This window comes from Otolemur garnettii, unplaced genomic scaffold (assembly GCF_000181295.1).
Source record: "Otolemur garnettii isolate 467f Iridium unplaced genomic scaffold, OtoGar3 scaffold00097, whole genome shotgun sequence".
In the NCBI taxonomy this organism is placed as follows: domain Eukaryota; kingdom Metazoa; phylum Chordata; class Mammalia; order Primates; family Galagidae; genus Otolemur; species Otolemur garnettii.
This window is the reverse complement of record NW_003852492.1, coordinates 584,031-604,719: the sequence shown is the minus strand read 5'-3', so window position 1 is coordinate 604,719 and position 20,689 is coordinate 584,031. Positions and strand designations below refer to the sequence as shown.

The following is a 20,689-nucleotide window of genomic DNA, read 5'->3' as shown; positions in this document are numbered from 1 at the left end:
ACATAGTGAGACTCTGTCTCAAAAAATAAATAAATAAAATAAACAGGGCCCTGGGTCGCAAAGTCTCCAGATTGTTAGTCAGCTCTTCTCTCTGCTGCTCCCCCATGCGTCCTTCCAGAGGACACTAGGCGCCCACCACCCTCCGGCCCTCCCCCAGCACAGGCTGCTGATGCTTCTGCTACTGGACCTGGGTGCTGGGGTCAGCACACTGCTGGGTGGGCTCCAAGGGTGTCTGGCCCCAGGGACATGAGCAGAAAAAGGCCTCCCTCCAAGTATCTTCCTGGACACCTAGTGCTGGGCCATCTGAGGACAGTGGTGTCCTCCCTTATTCCTCATGTGTTCTGGGCCTGGCACAGAATGGGGCCGCATGGCATGGGATGCCCATGGGTCCTCAACCAGAGGATGAAAGAGGGGCAGGGAAGGGAAGAGAAGAGAATATGGGTGGGCCCAGAGAGCACCCTTGCCCAGGAAGACCCCTTCCGGCCCTACCTACTACTTCCCAGGGAGGGGGCCAGCCTGGCAGGAGGCCACTCAGTCTTAGCATGCACAGTCCAGCCCTTGTTCTCCTTGGGGCCTCTTGCCCTCCAGCCCTACCTCTCCCCTTCCTCTTCTTCAGGCCGCCAGCCCACCCACTGCCAGTGCTAAGAGGCGCTCAGGAGACCTGCTCAGAAAGGCAAGAGTGCTCACTCTCCAGGGCCCTGCTCTCAACCAGTCACCCTGTCACTCTACACCCCACCTGTCAGCTCAGGCCACAGGGGTCATACAGCTGTCCCTTATTCAATCCAGGTGACAGTAGGCTCACTTGTATCTGCAAGAAGTTATAAAAAGGGGAAACAGAGTGATAATTTAAAAAAAAAAAAAAAAGGAAGACCCAGCAGGTGGGGGAGGTGAGTGGGACAACAAGAAAACAGAGCTGGCCTGGTTGCCAGGCAATCAGGCTTGCTCAAGGCCTTCCCAGGCTGTTTGCATATCAATGAGCAAACCGTATTTAGCTCTAGGGCTAGGGCACCCACACACTGCATTCCCTTCAGGCTCCCCTTCTCTGAGGGTTCAGCCTGCTCCCCACTGCCCAGCTGGGGTCCTGGGGTGTTTGGAAAGAACAGAGCAGCTGCCACGGCCCACACTGGACAAACTGCACCCAGGGTACCCTCTGTCCCCAGCCTGCCAGGCCACTGCTGGAAAATCAGAGATGGACACTGGCTCCTGGCCCTCACTGATGGGTGATAGGGCTGTTGCACAGACCCCAGCAGTCCCAGGGCAGGCAGTACTCAGGGAGGAGCCAGGCCCACAGGCACGGGGGCAGTCAGTGGGCAGAGGCCTGTGAACATACATGGACAGGACAAGGAAGGGGTGGGAACCACTCCAAGGAGGCTCGTGCGGGCGCTCATTTCTGCACATGTGACATGTACACACTGCTGCATGTGCCTGTGCCCCTGAGAGACCTAGAGCCACCATCACGGTCACATGGGCAACCTGGGAGTCCTGGAGGCTCGGGTCTGGCAGCAAATTAGTGCCCAATGGGCTGAGGGAGGCCTCAGAGTTGGTGGTCCCCAAAACATGGGGCCCACTTCTCCTCCAGAGTAGCCTCACATGCTGGTGGAGGGCTCTGATGCAGGAGCTGGGGACAGTGATGTCCATGGTGTGTCCCTAAAGCCATGTGCACTAAAAGGAAGAGAGAGGGAAAGGGGTAGCTGGGAGGGCAGGAGCGGCTGTGCTGAGGACCTGAGAACCATGAGGCTTCCTGGATAGTGAAGGCTCCTTCAAGGCCAAGGCTGCAAGGTCCAAAGACTTCATTTGAATATGAGAAAGTGAGGACTGGGGAGACTGATACAAGAGGAATGATGCAAGAGAAAAGAGAAAGAAGAAAGGAAAGATGAGATCAGAAAGGAATAAGGGAAAGGAAAAGGAGAACACACACTGCCCCCCACCTCCCGACCCCCCGACCCCCGGACCCAGTGCTTCACCCTCTCCCTGCAGCCATGCTACAGCAGAGCCAGGAGACCAGACCCCTCCCTGGGATACCTGCTGCCCAGGTGTGGGTCCCACAGCAGGGACCAGGCACTGTGCTAGGGCCTCCCTGGGGGTGGCACTGGGGCTCCTGCCTGCTCCTGGCTCCTGCCTTGTTTAATGAACACATCTCCCTTTTTCTCTAATTAGGTGGAACAAACAACTTGAACCAGAATTTTTATTTCCCAGAAAAGCGCACGCCCGAACCCAGTAAATATGTCGTTAATCATCATTCCGAGGCGGAGAAGCACGCTGAGTGCAGGGAGGAGGGGAGCAGGCAGAGGGCCTAATTAGAGCCAGCCCTGCTCCCCTCCCGTGGCACCCACAGAGCTCTCTCCCCTCCACTCCCCAGAGCCTATCCAGTTGAGGGGTTCCTGGCAGAGTCAAGCTTATGTAAATGTCCCTTGTTGGCACCAGGAAAAAATAAAGGAGATGAGAAGAACAATACTGAGCCCCCTCCCCATCTTCCCTCCTCCTACCCGGGTCTTATTTTCATCCAGGAAATTGTTCTTATTATCACTTGACTATTTATAGACGCTGAGGTCTGCCGAAGGGCGGCTGGCTGAGCTGAACTGAGCGCAGCCCACTGGTAACACCGGTAACATGGTGCTGGCTGCAGTTCCCTCCTGCTCTGGCTCCGGTTTGGGGGCCCAACTACATGTCTACCCCCTTTTGCCACCTCTGGTCTAGCACCTGCCCTGAGGCTCAGGTCCCTTGGCTTTCAGGGTCTGGACCCATCACTCTCCTCCAGCCCCCAGCCCTCTGGGAGGGCCCCTCTGCCCAGTGCAGGCCAGCACCCCAAGTCCCAGAGCTCCTGTGGCTGCCTCTAGAGCAGGTTGTACCCTTCTGGAACAGGCCCTGTTTTTCTGAGGCACAAGTTTTGCCCCTTGTTGAGGAACCAGGTTGTACTGAGGGCCCATGAAGCAGCCTGGAGGTTGCTGCTAACAAGTACAGTGACCTTGGAAGTTACTTAATCACCCCAGTTCTTCCTGCCTGCACTGCCAAGCTAACGATACCCACACACCAGCATCTCCATGAGCTGTGGCAGAAGGTCGTGGCTCAGGGCTCACTCATTCTTAAATGCAAATCCAAGCTCCACCCAGCAAGTTTTTGACTCACTTTGAACTCAGTTTTCTTTTTGCTAAATAGAGATAATGCTCCCTCCCTTCCGCGGCCCTTGTTACTGTATGAGAGGTTTCAAGGGACTGCAGTCTCGGGACAAAACAGGACTGTATCCGGCACCCTTTTTCTAGAGGGCATGAAGTCCCTTCCTGGGACCAGTAGTCTCTGAGTACTAGACAGACTCCAATCCCAACCTGGATGCTCCCTCCCACCCCTACCACATAGCAGTGATAGGAAGGAGCCGTATGGGGGCTGGGTACAGAATGGCCCCATGGTGCAGTGAGGGCCAGTGGTCTAGGATATGTGTTAGCCACGGTGGAGGACCACATTCGTGCTTAAACAACAGAAATGCATGCTCTTCCGGTCACAGGTACAGAGGCCAGCAACCTGAATCAAGCTGTCAGCAGGGTGCATGCCCTTCCTAGGCTCCAGGAATAACCCCTCCTGCCTGTCCCAGCTCCACAGCCCTGCCAGCACTCCTGGGCTTGTGGCAGCTTCATGTCACTCTCTGCCTCCATCTTCTCATAGCCTCCTCCTCTGTGTCTCTCTGTGTCTTCTCTTCTGACAAACCTACCAGTCATTGGGTTTGGGGCCCACTTTAAATCCAGGTCTCAACTAATTACTAACTGGTTAACTAATCCCTAACTGATTAACTAATCCACAAAGACCCTGCTTCCAAATAAGGTCACATTCTGGGGTTCCAGGTCAAGAGTTAAGGGGACGCTATTCAGCCTACTGCAAGACCCTAGTACTTGTTTATTTCACCACCAACTTGAAGCTGAGCATTGCCAAGCCCCATGGCCTCCATCCCTCTCCCGTGCTCTCTCACTGCAAATGCGAGAGAGCAGCCTCTGTCCTGCTGTGGCTATAAGGACAGCAGGAAGTAAAATGATTTGGAAAGTTGAAAGGATTTATGTAGGTAAATAATCAAAGGTCAGCATGCACTGATCCTGTCCACATCACCCTCACCATGACATGACTCTCACATCCCAAACACACCCTCAGCTCACTGATGTTGCCAGAGGCCACCAGCTCCTGCTGCTGCAAACCCTCCCTGTCTTCTGCAGTCTCCTGAGCAGACTCCCCTCCTCTACCCACGACCCTCCCTTCTTTTTTCTGAGCTGCCAGCCATCACAGCTGCAGCGAGTGATAGGAGCTTTCTCACCCTCTCCCCCGCCCCCAGACCCTGCTCCGGGATGGCAAGCGTGAGAGCATCATCAGCACCCTCTTCATCTCCCCTGGCGACGTGGAGAACGGCCAGAGCATCGTGTGCCGTGCCACCAACAAAGCCATCCCTGGTGGGAAGGAGACCTCAGTCACCATTGACATCCAGCGTGAGTACCGAACAGCCCTGCCCGGCCCACCAGTCCAGGGTAGGAAACACGCCCACAACCTGCTCCAGCCACCAGAAGGCAGGACTCGGTCAGCTCTGTGGATTGGCTGGTCTGTGTGTACCAGCGGGAAGGACCGACCCTCTTGTCTTTCTCATCATCCTGGGAAGCAACCTCGCAGATGAGGGTCTTTTGCAAAGGACATCTTTTAAGCCACATTTTGACACCTGTAAAGATGAAGTGTCCACTAGACTCAAGAGGAAGCAGGAGTGGAGAGGCTGGAGTGAAGGGGCCTCAGGCCCCAGGATGGGCGCAGAGCACTGTGTTGGCCACCCTCACAAATTTGGGCCAAGGGGACAGGAAGGAAGGGTGACATTTAGTGCACACTTTACATGCATTTTCACATTTAATCTTCACAACTGCTGAGGAGTATCTGGGGAAACTGAGGCACCAGAATGTTGCCTCTAATGCAGGCAGCTTTGCAGAGCTCCCAGCAACACGCCTCTGTACCCCACGGGGCCCATCCCTAGTGGACTCAGTGGATTTAGTCACTGCCATTCATATTAACAATAACAATGCCTTAAAGGTTTACAGCATCGCATCCCAAGAGACACCTAAAAGAGGCCCCTAAATTCCTCCCAAAAGTGTCCCTAAGATGCCTACTAGCATCAGAGTACCAAGAATCACTCAACAAGGTGATCCCAGAGGCCTCACCCCAGGACTGGGTCAGTTTGGGTTTGATGTACCCCCACTCAGTTCCTCCCCTGAGCCCCCACCCCACACACAGACAGAGCACAAAGCCACTTTGGTCATGAGCTCCAAATCACAAGGCTGGAGCCACAGGCTAGATTCAAGCTCTCCTGAGTGTTCTACTCATTTTAAAATCAAATGCATTTAAATGCACATCTAACAGCCCTGGGTCATCTGCATTCCTGGGCCCTGAGCTCCACATGGCTCTCCTGGGGCCTGGACTCCAGAGATGCTGAGTTTTAGGGTTCTACAAGCCCATCTTGGCAGCCAGAGAGCAGAGGCCTCACTCAGTGCCTAGAGTCTGACAGTCGCACAGGCCCCACACCAGGCCGGCTCCAGGCCTAGCGAGAGCTCACTGCCAAGGGCTCTTGCTGAGTGAGGACTAGAGGAAGGGCCCTCAGTGTGTGCAGCGCAGAGGGCAGGAAGAGGCAGGAAGAGGCAGAGCTGCTGCTCCAGGACACTCTGCCTCACCCCAGAAGAAGCTCTCCAGGCAAGAAGAAAGTCCCCACCTCACAGTAGCCCACCTGTGCTCTCAATGCCAACAGAGGGTCAATTTGCCACAGAATCATGTCCCACGAGACCTTGTCAGGTCTCTGGGCTCTTTCTGGCTTCCTTTCCAAGGACATCCCAGCCACATTAGGAAGGAGGCATCTGGAATGAGGTCAGGGTGAGGCTTGGAACCACTGCCTGGTTCCTAGGTCAGCCCTATCCAAGGCAATATAGGACAGTATTTTTGGCCACCACATTTTTCCTACTGTGAAATCTGGCTCTGCTACTTATTGGGTGACACTGACTTGGCTAGTGAACCTCTCTGTGCCTCAGTTTCTTCATCTGTGCATGGAGTATAATAATAACGCTCACCTCCAAAGGCTGCCATGAGGATTAAATGAAATTATTTGTGTCCAGTCCCTAGCATAGTGCCTGATGCATTGGGCAATCTATACCTATCAGCTGTGCCAGGACCCACAGTCACAGGGGTGTGGCGGCCCCTCCCTGGTGTCCCCACAGCCCCGGCAGGGGAGAGGTCTCCATGCACTGTCTCACCTAGGTTGAAGGTGTTTCTATGTGCCTGTCAGGTGGAGCCTGTGGAATTTGGCCTCCCTCTCCCCCCATCCTCCCTCCCCCTGCCCTCCTCTCCTCTGCTCCTTTCCCTCCCCCTTCCTCCCCCTGTTTCTCTTCTCCCTCCTCCATAGACCCATTTGCTCACTCAGTAAGTGTTAAACTGCTTACTGTGGACACCATGGGCTGGCTCAGAGCTGCCTTTATAAACCTGCTCATTTTCTCAGTCAACCAAGAAGCATCCAGACTCAGCAAAAGCACATTTGTTGTTTGTTTCCCTTGGTCTTTATGTGTTACCCAACGGAAGACAAAGCCCCCAGACTGAGTAATGGGAGAGGAAGTGTAACACCCGCAAAACCTCCCACATCTGGGCTCTGTGTCCAGATGCCAAGTTCCAAATGGATGTGCTATAAAATCACTGAGTCGTGAAGCTTCTCTCTTCCCCCACCCCCTCCTCAACATACTTCCCCCCAAAATGTGTGCACATGCACACATGTGCATGCACATTCACACACATGCACAAATGCACACCTGTGTGTGCACACATGTACACACACACACATGCACGCACAGGCACAAATGCGTACCCCTGTGCACATGCATGCACATGCGCACACATGTACACACGTGCACGCACTGGCACAAATGCATACCCCTGTGCACACGCATGCACATGCACACACATGCAAAAATGCACACCTGTGTGTACACACATGTACATGCATGTACAGGCACAAATGCGTACCCCTGTGCACACACATGCACATGCACACACATGCACAAATGCACACCTGTGTGTACACACATGTACATGCACGTACAGGCACACACACACAGGGCACTGACCTAAGCACGGACAGACACAGCTGCAGCAGCTGTCCAGTAAGAGCTCAGTCCCACCAGCCCTCTCACAGTTGTCCTCCTACAAGCCATGCAGCTGACATCACAGATGAGGTTAAAGTCATGTTTAGTAGTTGGATGTGACATAAACTGTTTATGCCACTGGAGCTCAGCAAACCCTGGTCTGTCCGGAGGAGAGGAGAAGTGAGAGAGGCCCAGGCACCTCTAGTCTGGGCAAGTATGGAGCCCTCACAAGGCCCTTCAGGATAGGAGCAAGGGCAATTCGAGGGACGGGGCAGCAGAGGGGCCTGTCAGGGTGATCTGATAGCAGCAGATGTGTGTGCCAGACAGTTAGAAGGGCTCCACCACGTATGCTCTGGCTCCCTGCCTCCCATAGCTTCATCACTTGGCAGAGGACACACAGGTGAGGGGCACGCCCCCAGAACAGCCCCCTCAGCTCTGTGGCAGGGCTCCAGAGCCTATCAAACTGGCACCTCCTTAAACAAGACTTGGGTTGAGGGCTCCACCTCACAGCAGTGGACGTCACAGTGTGTGGACACGGACCAGCCACGTTGGGATAGAGATGGAAGTTCCCAAGCTCCTATACCTCGGGACATGCTTCTGCCCCAGCAAGATGCAACCTCCTCGCTGGACACCCATGGTCTCCCACCAACACCCACCTTAGCCTATGAGCCCTGCATATAGAGAGAGCTGGGACTCAGCCTGGAGGCAGCTGCAGGGGGAGGCTGTGGAGTTTGAAGTGGTTGCAGCTCTTCTGGGAGGTTTTGGAGGGAGATCTCCTGGATGCTCCTCGCCATACATATCACATCTTCATGACCACTTGAATTATGCTTTGGAAACCAAGATTGAGATCACTGAGAAGCCTATCACCTCCCTAGTAATTCTCCAGGAAGGGGCAGCAGGCTGGCTGCACCAGCAGAGACACTTCTGTACTGTGGTTCCCCATTTGGAACTAGCAGATATGTGGGGAGGATGGGCTCCCTGATATAGTCAGCCACCTGCTGCTCAGGAAGCAGACACCAGTACAGCCCCAAGCCCACCGCCCTGGCCCAGGCCCTGTCCATCTTGAGCACCAGCCAGCAGAGGGTGGCCGAGCAGCCAAACAGTCCCAACTCCAAGGCAGGGCAGTCTTGGGCCACAGCTGCAAGGCTAGGCATGACTCCCCAAGGTCTCAGCCAGGAGCTCAGACTGGCAGGTAGAGTCTGAGCCGTCTGTAGTGCTCCTCCTGGGGTCAGCATTCTTCCTTCCTCTGAGAAACTGGCTTCCTTACTTCTTTTATAAAAGATGGACTGAACCCCTAGGAAGTCCTCCTGAGCAGTCTCCTCTGCTTATTGATGGAGTCTGGCCCTGGCTGGGCCCTGCGTTCCAGGCTGCCCTCCTAAGTCAGCTGGAAAGGACAGGAAGGGCTCCTCTCCCTCCCTCCGTGTGGATTCCCGGGGATGCCACGCAGCAGAGTGACGTCAGCCTCTGGAGGCTGGGAGCTGCTGTCCCTGCACTCAGCTGGACTGGGCCGATGCCAGGCCACCGGGCTACTGGCCACCCCTCTGTCTCTGCTGCAGACCCTCGAGCTCCACCTTTACATTTCACAGTTCTGTTCTCCCCGGTTTCTCTGGGGTTTTTTTTGTTGTTTGTTTTGTTTTGTTTTTTAAGACGGAGCCTCATGCTATCCCCCTGGGTAGAGTGCCATGGCATCACGCTCGCAGCAACCTCAACTCCTGGGCTCAAGCGAGTCTCCTGCCTCAGCCTCCCAAGGAGCTGGGACCACAGGTGCCCGCCACAACGCCTGGCCATTTTTTGGTTGCAGCCATCGTTGTTGTTTGGCGAGCCCGGGCTGGGGATTCGAACCCGCCACCTTAGGTGTATGTGGCTGGCACCCTAGCCGCTTGAGCCACAGGCGCCGAGCTGGTTTCTCTGTTCTGCTTATTCGATGTGGTCTTTCTCCCCAACACTGTGTGATTTTCTGTGTGTGCTGGTTTCATGTCTGCCTTCTGTCTAAAATTCTGGTCTGATTATATGTCTCTGAACACATGTCAGTCTGTGTCACTCTCTGTCCCTTCCCCTCACTCTGCTCTCTGCTTCTCTAGACCTCAGCCTCCTTCTCTCACTCCCTGCATGTCTCCACCTGTGTGTCTGTCTCCCTCCCTCATCTCGTTGTGCGTCTCTCTGTCTCTCTGCTATCTCTGTCTCTCTCTGATATTTCTTTCTGATCTCTGTCTCTCTCTCTCTGATCTCTCTCTCTCTGATATTTCTCTCTTTCTGATCTCTTTCTGTCTCTCTGACCTCTCTCTCTTCCTCAGTGGCCCCCAGCACTCTCCTCTCCTCCTCTCTGCCAACCTCCTGCCCCTTCTGCAAAGTGTCTATATGTCTCTGCATCTCTGGTTTCCATCTTCCTGTCTCTCCCTCTGTCTGTCTCCTCCCCCTCATGCCATTCAGCCCTTCAGAGTCTGGCTTCTTATCATGGAAATGAGAAAGGGAGCCCAGCCCAGAATGGAGGTCCTATGACACCAGTCAGGCTGAGTGAGATGGTCAGGCTGGTGAAAGAGTGTAAATACAGCTCTCAGGTTAACAGATGCCCAGAACCTTTACATAGAGAGAAAATAAACAGACATTTCAAAGATGGAAAGTCTGCACTGAAAGGGGCTTAGTGTCCATGCTCCCCACCCTCTTCCCGCCTCCCCACCCTCTTCCGCCCCTCCTCCCTATGGTCTTTAGAGCCCAAGAGCTGGAGGACAGGCACATGCTGCGGCCAGGTGGCCATACGTCCTGGCTGGTGTCCTTGTGGGCAGCAGGCTTGGAGTTCACAGAGGGCCTTGAGCCCACCCCAGAACTGTCTGGATCAGGCCCCTCCAAGGACAGCAGCAGCCTCCTCTGCCCTCCCCCCCCACACACACACACCCACACACACAGGACAGTGCTAGCTCTGAGGGTCCCTGGTGGTGGAATCTAATCTCTGACCCTTATCGGGGTCTCCCTGCCCCATTCTCTTTCTGGCCTACAAGTGACTGCCCTCTCCCCACAGACCCCCCACTTGTCAACCTGTCGGTGGAACCACAGCCAGTGCTGGAGGACAATGTCGTCACCTTCCACTGCTCTGCAAAGGCCAACCCAGCTGTCACCCAGTACAGGTGAGAGCCACTGGCCCCACCCTGTGCCTGCTGTGGGAGTGTCACTGGGGTCTGTGGCATGGCCGAAGTGCTACGTGGCTCACAGTAGGTGTCTGCTGGTCCCCCACATGCCCATGAGCCTCCTTGGGTGCGAATGTTCCTCTTTTGTGGGGGGCAGCACGGGCCACCCCCCTGCTAGAGAAGCTCATTTTCCCTGTTTCTGACAAGAGGCAGAAAGCTGCCCCTGAGAGCCAGTGAGATCAGAGCCTGGTTTCCCCTGGGTAGGGCAGGGTTCCTGGGAGAGCCAACTATCCCGCAGGTACCTGGGAGTGTCCCTTGCTTACAACACTGAAGACAGCACTACTGTTCTCTACATGCCTGTCTCTGCCTCTTGATGAGGCTTCTTGAAGGCAGGAGCTGTGATGTCATCACGGACGACTGTCAGCTCATAGCACGTCCCTGGCATAGGCTAGATAGTCCTCAATGTGTCTGGCTGAGTGAGCAGACACAGCTGCTCCTCTGGCGCCTCCCTGCCTGTGCCCCAGATTCCAAGACTCTAGATCCAGGAGACTAAGTGACCCTGGAGGTGCTCAGGGGAGGACTCAGGAACTCGCCTCCTTTCAGATGCATGTGGAACTGGCCACCTAACTGCCCCTGTGTCCTCCTCCAGCCCAGACTTGGACGGGGATGCACAAGACCACCTCTGTGAGAACCTGGGGTACTTATGCCCTGAACTAGGAAATAAGCCAGTCCAGGGGAGTGAGGAAGAGGGAGGGGAAGCAGTGTGGCCCCAGCAATGGGCCAGGAGGCGGCAGAGGCTCAGGCTGGACACACGGTGCTCCCTGCAGCCAGAGAACTGGCAGCACTAGCACCAGAAGCCCAAGAGGGCAAAGAGCCTCTCTCTGAGGGTATTTTAAAATTGTACAAAACCATCTGTCCATCTAGTTACCATTCACTGGACCGACTAGAGGCAGAAGAGAAGTCACATGACCTCTAGGGTCCCTTCCAAGCCCAGGACATCAGGCTCCCTGGAGCCACATGGCCCAGTCAGGTCCAGGGGAATGTCTGCTTTGGCTGGGGCTGGCATCTATTTGAGAGTAACCAAAGATGCAGGAGGAAAACCCAGGGAGATGCCATTTTTCTGGGCACCTACCCTGCACCTGCCAGGCCCAGGCTTCTCCGTATGAGGTCAGCTTTTGTCCTCTACTCCCAGCCCTGCTGTGAACACCAGGTGCCCAGCTCCCCAGGGCCGCCCTTACACCCACCAACACCCCATTCACCCTCCCAGCTGTCCCCAGAGACGAGGGCACAGAATCTCCCACATCCACTGCCCCTCACTGTCAAGCCCCAAGTCACCTGCAGACTAGGGACCACGGGCTGCACAGACAGCAGGGTGGCACAGCCCAGGACTGGCAGCCTCTGCCCAGAACAGGCTTCGTACACACCCAGAACACCTGCTGCAGACCTGATTCTCAGGGAAGTGGGATAGTGGCAAGAAGAGGAGGAAGAGGAAGTGGGACTGTGCCCAGGGAGCGGCCCTGGTGAATCCTGTGTAGAAAATGTTAGCAGCAGTCGCGTCCAGGTGAAGCGAGTTGACAGGCCATTCTTAGCGGCTTCTCTGTGGTTCTGGAGCTTGTTTTTTTCATGCTAAAGAGCTAATATGTGAACAAGCAGAGAGCTTGCAGGTTCCCATAGGGGCCGCTCCCTCTGTCCTCCCCAGAGCTCACGGGCTTAGTCAGCCCCGCCCTTGCTAGGGCTCCTGTTCAGGCCACTGATACTTACCAGCCACCTTCCCTTCTAGCCTTCTGACTGACCAGGACCATAAAAATGTGTCAGTGCAGGAACAGTCCCCTCAGGGCTCCAGAGGTTTGGGGGGAGCCCTCTGTCCCCCAGGTGAATGTGGGGGAGTTGGAGTGGCCTGGGAAAAGAGAAGGTCCACACATACCCAAAGCCCTTCACTCTGGCAAGGTCTTATCAGGCAGCCAGGTGCTTGTCCTGGAGGTGACCTGGTCTAAGAGCAAACCCTGTAAGCAGATCTCATTCCATGAAAACACATGTCTCCTGGCTTAGTGCCTGTGGCTTAAGCAGCTAAGATGCCAGCCCCATACTTCTCAGCTGGATGGTTCAAATCCAGCCCGGGCCACCAAACAACAATGGCTGCAACCAAAAAATAGCCAGGCGTTGTGGCAGGTGCCTGTAATCCCAGCTACTAGGGAGGCAGAGGCAAGAGAATCACTTGAGCCCAGGAGTTGAAGGTTGCTGTGAGCTGTGATGCCACAGCACTGTACCCAGGGTGACAGCTTGAGGCTCTGTCTCCAAAAAAAACAAAAACAAAAAACACATGTCTCCCAGCTAACTTTGACAAGGTTTGGGAAACTGTGTCTTTACTCCTATTTGTCTTGATTGCTTCCTCCCTGTTCCACCTAAGAGGCTGCATTCTCTGAAATTAGATATGCCCTGTGCACCTCAGCACCCAAAAGGGGAGATAGGTGGGCCTGGAACTGCCCCTTCAATGCCCCAGGGGCCACACAGCAGCGGGAGCCTATGGGCCTGCTCCTTGGAGGGCCTCTGGGTGCTCCCTGCAGACAGCAGTATGGGCACCACCCACCAACACAACAAGAGGCACTTTGTGAGGATGACCTGGTGGTTGTCACACACCAGGCCTCCTGATGCCCTGATATAATAATTAATCCTCTTACATTTGTTTGGACCAAACTAGACGTTGACTGGGACAGGCTTAGGATGACTCCATTTTACAGGGGCTGGAAAAGGGGGTGACAGCCACAGGGGAGACGGGGAGAGGAAAAGACTGGCAGGACACTGAGTGAGAGTGGTCTCCGGCCCTGACCTGCAGCCAGATGTTTGGATGCAGTGGTTTGAGTCTCTGCATCTCTGGAAGGGACCCCCTGAAGGTTTTCAGGTGTGGGAGGGAATAGAGGTGGGGGGAAGGACTGGCTGAGAGACGTGAGCAGGGGGCTCTCAGGGATCCTGAGGACCCAGCCCATGACCCTGGAGGAGGATGGTCAGAGAATCCTTCCTGCACCCCCACCTGCACATGAAGAACTGGGCCTGGAAAAAACTGAGGTCAGTGGCTGCACAGGAGATGGCTCAGGTAGCACCACTCTGCTGGGACCATGACAAGGCGTCCCCTGCCAGCCCAAGTCCCATCCTCTGGCTGTCCCTTCTCTGGCTCCCTTGCCACGAGCCAGGTCTGAGGGGAGGGGACCCATGGCACCTGGAACACCAGGTTCCAGGCCTGGGGGACCCTTGCAGTCATCCTGCCAGCTTGGCTGAGCAGGCCAGGCAGGGCCACCACCCTCCATGACTTTCCTGGTGACGGCCACAGGGAGGGGAGAAACGCCCCCCCTTACCCAGGGATCCTGAAGAAGAAGCAAGCCAGATCTCCTCAACAGAACCAGCTCACAGGGCCCCAAACCCCCCCAGCCCAGAGGCTCCCCCACCTCACTTCAGCAGGAGAAAAGAATTGGGGCTGGATGCAGAGCCCCAACTGTTCCTGCAGCTGAATTCATCTGCCTCAGGCAGGGGCTGGCCTGACTATTAAGTCTGGTCATTAAATTAAAGTTGGAAATTGAAGTGACTCATGAATAACTCATCATGTTTTGTTGGGAAGCTCCTTAAGCTCTCGGGGAGCTATAGTTTGCTGTGTAGTTAAACTATAATTGTTATTATTAATCGTGTTCTTAATAATTACTCAATATTAATTCTCGATAACAGCTCCACAGGCCGGCCCAGGTGCTCAGCGTGACAGGGAGCAGTGGCTGTCTGGATGGAGGGAGGGACAGGAGAGGGAAGTGGGAAAGGGAGAGGAACTGCAGGTGACACTTAAGAGGCCACTGAGTCTGTCCAGCTCTGCAAAGACAGAAACTCCCCACAGCAGTGGGAGGAACCTGTCAGAAGTCCTGTGACTTCAAATGAGTGTTATCCACAGTGGGGCTGAAGCAGGGAAACGGAGAACTCTGGCTGTGGGGAGGTGTGAGGGAAGGAAAGCCCCACCTTCACATGCACCTACATGCTCCTACTTGCATGTACAAGCACACATGAACCCTACAGGGCTCTGCAGGTTGCTGGGTTGCTGGGCCAATGAGGGGATGGTGCCCCATGGCCAGAACCAAGCCCAGCCCAAGGCTGTTCAGTCTCCCCTCCAGTATGGTATGGCCTGGCCAGTGGAAGAACCTTCCTACCTGCCTCCCCCTACCAATCCAGGCTGGTGGAGCCACCACCTCTGCAGACTGAGGCTAGGTTGGGAGGGCAGCGGTTGGGCTAGAATAGAACAAGTGGCAAAAGGACTTTCAGGAGTGAGGGGGCCCCATGAGGGACCCACCCTGGGGGTGTGCCAGGACAGAGAGCTGAGGGAGCTGACCAAGTGGGAAGGGGGCCATCAGGCCCGATCGCCAGCACCTCTCCTCCTAACAGATTGCTGGCATTCCTACCACTTGGTCAGGAGAGGAGACCTAGGTCTCAATTCTCCTATAGCATTTTGCCTCATCAGGAAACCAAGCCTCCTGGAGCCTCACTTCTGTGTGTGTGCAAGTGCATGCATGTGCATTTGTGTGGGCATACACCATTTGACCCTGGCCTCTGATTTCTAGACTCAGCAGGGCCCATGCTGCAGCTCAGAGCACGCCAGCCATCTGGTGGCCAACAGCTGGACTTTCTCCATCGAGTTGGATAATCAACTCACCTCTCTTTGCGATAACTTTCTCGTCAATGGCCACTAACTGCCTGGTGACCACTGGCCAAAGCCTGCATGGCAGAAAGACCAACTCCTCCCAACCCCGGGAAATACCCTTTCATGGGGACCTCCCCTGAGGGACCTGCCCCTTGCTGCCCCACACCAGGCCTCCCAGAGGGTTGGCCTGGCTGTTTGAGGTCCACACCAGCCTCTGGACTTCTGTTGCAGGTGGGCCAAACGAGGCCAGATCATCAAAGAGGCATCTGGAGAAGTGTACAGGACCACTGTGGACCACACATACTTCTCAGAGCCTGTCTCTTGCGAGGTGACCAATGCCCTGGGCAGCACCAACCTCAGCCGTACAGTTGACGTCTACTGTGAGTGCATGATTTGGGGTCCCTGGGTGAGCAGGCACCAGGTGGTCTCTGCTCAGGGCTGGAGAAACCCTGGCCAGATTCCCTGCACACAACAGAGCCTCCAGCTTCATGCAGGCACTATCGTGCCTACCAGGCCTATCACCTGGCACTTCACAAAACACGTCTTTGTGTGGTGTTTCATGTTTATTTTGATCCCATAATGACCCAGTGAGGCAGTGCCTCAGCTCAGGCTGCTGTAACAAATCACCACAGACTGAGTAGCCTGAACGACAGAAATCAGGGTGCCAGCACCGTTGGTTCCCATGAGGGCTCTCTGCCTGGCTTGCAGACAGCCACTTTCTTGCTGTGTCCTTACATGGCAGAGAGGAGGAGGGAGGAAGCCAGCTCTCCTGGGTCACTTCTTTCTTATAAAAGTCCTAATCCATCATGAGGGGCCCCATCCAAAGGTCCCACATCCTAATGCAGCTCACTGGGGTGAGGGTTTCAACATGTGTCCTGGGGGAGAGGCACAAACACACAGTCTGTGACAGGCAGGTGTCATCCTTTCTGTATTCTGGGTGAGGAGATGGAGGCCTGAGGTCACACAGTAAGTGCCAGGGGAGAACTGAGATCTGGCACTGACCAAGCCCATCACCCTCCACACACCAGCCTCCACCGAGGGACTCTCGAACATGCCTCCACATCCCTGGGGCAGCTGCCACTATGGACTGGCTGGCTAGTGTGCTGAAAACGATAATCCTGAACTGGTGGCCTGCCCTTTACAGCCTCAAAAGCACTTTACAAACTTTTTCACTATGTCACCATCAGTCACAGCTCACAGCAACTTTAAACTCTTGGGCTTAAGTGATTCCCTAACCTCAGTCTCCTAAGTAGCTGGGACTACAGGTGCCTGCCAAAATGCCTGGCTATTTTTTTGTTGCAGTTGTCATCGTTGTTTAGCTGACCTGGGTTGGATTTGAACCTGCCAGCCTGAGGTGTATGCGGCTGGCGCCCTACCCAGCTACGGGCACCACCCTATAAACTTCTTTATTCTGACCCACCCCTTGACCCCAAGAGCCTCAACAGAAGGTGCATTTTGCACTAAAGGACCAATCTCCACCTCCTAACCCCAGTTTCATTCTCCATCTGACCCCTGAAAGGAGCTCTGGGCCCTGGGCCTGAAACCCACCATTGCACCCGCTCTGTGCTGGGGAAAGGAAGGGGGGCTCCCGCTATCTCTCCACGCTTAGCAGAGGTGTGGGAGTGGGCCCAAGGCCTGGGCTGCTGTGGTAGGGCCAAGAAGGCCTGGTGTCTGGAATGGGAAGGCAGCCCACGGCCACCCTGGAGGGCCTCTCAGGGCCTGGGGGCTGGGCTGGTGCCTCACAGCCCTCCATACAGAAGCTGAGGCTAGAGGAGAAGGGGCTGATAGGCAGAAGGAAGCCCCTGCTCACACACAGGGATAAGGGCCTCCTCCACCCTCCCAAGTCAGGGGGGATCAGTTAAGAGGGGAGGGATGGGATGTCCCTCGCAGCAAACCCAGACAGAAGCTGGGCCTGAGCACCTTCTCCCCAGGACCTATGCTGCCCACAACCCCTACAGGCCCAAGAGGCTGAGCTCGGGGCAGAGGGTCTCCTCCTCACTTCTGTGTCCCACTACAGACCCAGGCCCAGCCTGGGCAGAGGACAGAATATGAGAGAACATGCTAAAGCCAGTTCAAGTGGTGGGAGTGGGACAGGAAGGAAGGCCCCAGGGCTTCCTGGCCCACTGGAGCCCATTCTTCCCCTCACAGTTGGGCCCCGGATGAGCACAGAGCCCCAATCTCTGCTAGTGGATCTGGGCTCTGATGCTGTCTTCAGCTGCGCCTGGACCGGCAACCCCTCCCTGACCATCGTCTGGATGAAGCGGGGCTCCGGGGTGGTAAGTCTGAAGCTCAGACCCTGGTCCTCTGATGGGGGCAGGAGGATGGCCGAGTGCAGGTAGCTGCCTTGCTGGACCTTCTCACTGGCATACTGGGAGGTCACTGTCTGGTCAGCCACAGAGAGGTAGGCCCAGATGGAGGAGAGGGACCCAGGTGCCCAGGCATCCCCCTCACCCTGGACACACTCAGCCACAGCAGTTCTGCCCTACTGTGAGTCTTTAAGAAGAGCAGGGAGTCATGGTCACCAACACATGTAGGGTCACAAGAAAGGCCGTTCAACTCCCCCCAGAACCCATGCTATCGCCCTGGGGCTAGGCCAGGCCCCCTTCTCCTATGTGGTTCCGTGTCCTGAGAGCCCTCCAACGTCCTTCCCCTAAGGAGGGACAGGAAGACCCCTGGGTAGGGGAGCAGGAATAGGCAGGACAAAACTGACCTTGTGAGGCTGTCCCATAACCTGTCAATGTCCCCAAATACAGACAAGGAAGCTGAGCATCTGAGGAGACAAGTAATTGACAAAGACACAGGTGCTTCCTGTGAGCCAGAATCAAACTCAGATCCAGCTCATGCCAGAGTGCTTTCCTCCCGTCACCCCAAGCTGTATTTCAAACAGATACTGAAAAGGACTCAGAAAACACAGGTCAGGGACCCTGAAAAAAGTCTGTACCTCCTAGTTAGCCATGGCCAGCCTAGGAGAGGAAGAGCCCCTCCTGTCTTACTCCCCCAGACCCCCCACAGGTTGCACCAGGGAGTAGCCCCTCCAGACACACAGCATGTACACTTCCTGGGGCTCCTCAGTCCCACCCTCAGGGCAGTGTGTCAGGAAGCCTCCTGCCTCTTCCCTGCCCACCTTGGCTCCCCCTGAGGTGCTGGTGCCTGCCTCTCCACAGCAAGCCCTCCCCCTCCTCTTGGCGTCTGACCCTCCCAACTCTCCTAGGTCCTGAGCAATGAAAAGACCCTGACCCTCAAATCCGTCCGCCAGGAGGATGCTGGCAAATATGTGTGCCGGGCTGTGGTGCCCCGCGTGGGAGCCGGGGAGCGAGAGGTGACCCTAACTGTCAACGGTAAGCCCCTGCTGGGGCAGGCCGGGGAGGGAGGAGGGGAGAGGGACCCTTTCTTTTGGCACCAGGCATTGTTGCAAAGAGGCTATCCCTGGCCCTGGGCCTTGCTGTCATCTCCAACTAGGGGAGAACCCCAAATATGTCCAACTCTTGGAGTCCCTATCAGGTGAGGAGGGGCCTGGGGAGTTTTCTCGTCACCCCCTCTTTTGTTATCTTCCAAGGGGTCTCAGCCCTAAGAGTAGTAGTTGGTGCATTTTTTTCTGGCCAGGAAAATAAGAGTCAGAGGTCACTGGGTGGCCAACACAGATCCCATGTCTAGTGATCCACCTCCCATGACCTCACCCTGTGGGAACTGAAGGAGCATCTCAGTAGCTCCTAGTCAGCCTATTCCCACTACATTAGAACCAGTCAGTCTGTTACCACTTCCATGAGATCAAGTGTCCAGGGGGCCCTATAACTGCAGCAGGAGAGTGTTTTCACGGTGGGTGTTAACCGGGGACTGCCACGTGAAACATTTAGGGCAGGGCCATCAGACCAGACAGCCATGGGTGTAGACAGACTTCAAAAAGCTGTGGCACCAGTATGAGCATTCCAACATCCCTGCCATCATCATAGGTGCTTGGGTCCTCAGAAACTGAAGCAGCTGATTCGATTCCCCCTGCTGTTTCCAAAGGTCCCCCACCCTGACCTCTGTCATGACACTGTTGTGGCCCTTTGGGAGCTCCCTGCTCCCACTAAGGCCTGCCTCAGATTAGAGCCCCAGCGCTCTGAGCACAGAGCCACAGACCTAGTCTGGGGGGGAGGAGGTGGGGAGGCATGGCTGAGTTCTTGGAATTAGCCCAGTGGGCTTCAGCTTCCTCCCTACCCAGGATGCCGCCTCCCCACACACAAACACAAGACCTCATCTGTCCTCTCTCCCTTTGCTAGAAAACTAAAGCCAGCTTGATGCCTCCTCATCCACTCTGCTGCCCCCTAAGCCAGCTCCCTACTACCATTTCCACTCCTCTCCCTGCCCCAGCGTTGTGGCAGCTCCAGAAGGATGTGATCATACCCGACCCCAGGGTGTGCACAGGCCACTTGTCCTGGGCAAAGCCCTGACTCAGGAGCCCTCCTGCCTTTCCTGTGCGTCCCCAGGATGCCACCAATAAATTGGCACTGCAGGGCTAAAAATAACAGCTATCTGATCGCGCCTCCACATATCCATGGCAACCGGGCTGCAGCCTTTTCCTTTCAGCACCGGTGTCTGACACTCGCTCAGCTCGCTCGTGGCTCCGGTGAGATCAGCTGCATGGGAGGGTGTGGGGGAGTCGTGCTGCCAGTGCCTGCATCTAGTTCCGTTGTGCTGGCCCTGTGACCTGCTGAGGGACCCTCACACTCACATGCGACCTCCAGGGACCCCAAGCCAGAAACTATTGAAGGAGCATTGTGGGTTCTGGAGAAAAGGGGTTAGAGAAGGAGCTGACATCTATTGCCGCTTGAGACTATTGAGGAGAGAAGGAGCCAGGGAGCACAGGCCTGGGCGACAAACACCGCAGCCTGGGCCCTGCACTGAGTCCCATCCATCTCTGCCCCTCCTCCACCTCCACCCTCCAGCACCAGCTCCCCTAGGTTGCTAGGCAGAGAAAAGCTGTAGAGATTAAGTGGCCCTGTCAGGGGAGCACAAGTCTGTTCCCACTTCCGGAGAGCAGGTGGAAGGAGGGCAAAGCCCAGTGGGCAGGAGCCTGGGCCCAGGCCAAAGGAAGTGCCCAAAATGAGTCCAGGTTCTCAGGGCAGGAGTCCTTTGGGGAATAAATTGGCACAGACTTCCACTGATTTGGCGCAAACTGGGCATCTGCAGGGAGGGGGGATAAATCATACCACCCACTGATTGCTCCAACCCCATTTCCCTTTATGCTGGTTTTTGCTTCCTTTTAAGAAGCCCACACATGCATATGCATTTGCTCCTGGCTTTTAGAACCCTGAGAACCCCTCAAGGGATTCCTGGTTCCTGGGAAATGAAGGGAAAAGGTTTTATGGCATCATCACTTTTCTACCCAGCAGCAAAACAAAGCACCATCCAGGTCCCTAAATCATCAGCCCTTGTCTCTCTCTGCCATGTGAGGAAGAGAGGGAGGGCTCAGCCCACTCTCTAAGCCATCCAGGCGGGCATGGAGGGTCCCCTACACCTGCTTCCCCCAGCCCCAAGCCTTTGCTGTCCTAAACTCAGCAGAAGTCACCTGAATGTGTCCTGGTACCTTTTCTCCTTTTGACTGAGAGCTGCTCATGGAAATGCAAATCTGTTTTCATTAAGGTGGCTAAGAAACAGCAATTATATTTGCAGCAATTTTTGTTTTGTTCCCAGCATGATTTTGCCCCAGGGACTGCAGGGGGACCCTCAACCCTCCAGCCCAGCCCAGCCAGGAAGTTAGCTAAGCCCATGACTAAACTAGC

General features: G+C 55.5%; 1 protein-coding gene across 2 annotated transcripts in view; it reads left to right on the top strand.

The window, feature by feature from the left end:
- The window catches only part of KIRREL3 (kirre like nephrin family adhesion molecule 3), a 489,958-nt gene that overhangs the window by 454,375 nt on the left and 14,894 nt on the right, over nucleotides 1-20,689 (top strand). For both annotated transcript variants that reach the window (XM_012808957.1, XM_012808956.1), the window contains exons 6-10: nucleotides 4,313-4,463; nucleotides 10,150-10,255; nucleotides 15,156-15,304; nucleotides 17,073-17,200; nucleotides 18,136-18,262. In XM_012808957.1, the coding sequence (XP_012664411.1) occupies nucleotides 4,313-4,463; nucleotides 10,150-10,255; nucleotides 15,156-15,304; nucleotides 17,073-17,200; nucleotides 18,136-18,262 (661 nt within the window). The remainder of the gene's footprint in view (nucleotides 1-4,312; nucleotides 4,464-10,149; nucleotides 10,256-15,155; nucleotides 15,305-17,072; nucleotides 17,201-18,135; nucleotides 18,263-20,689) is intronic.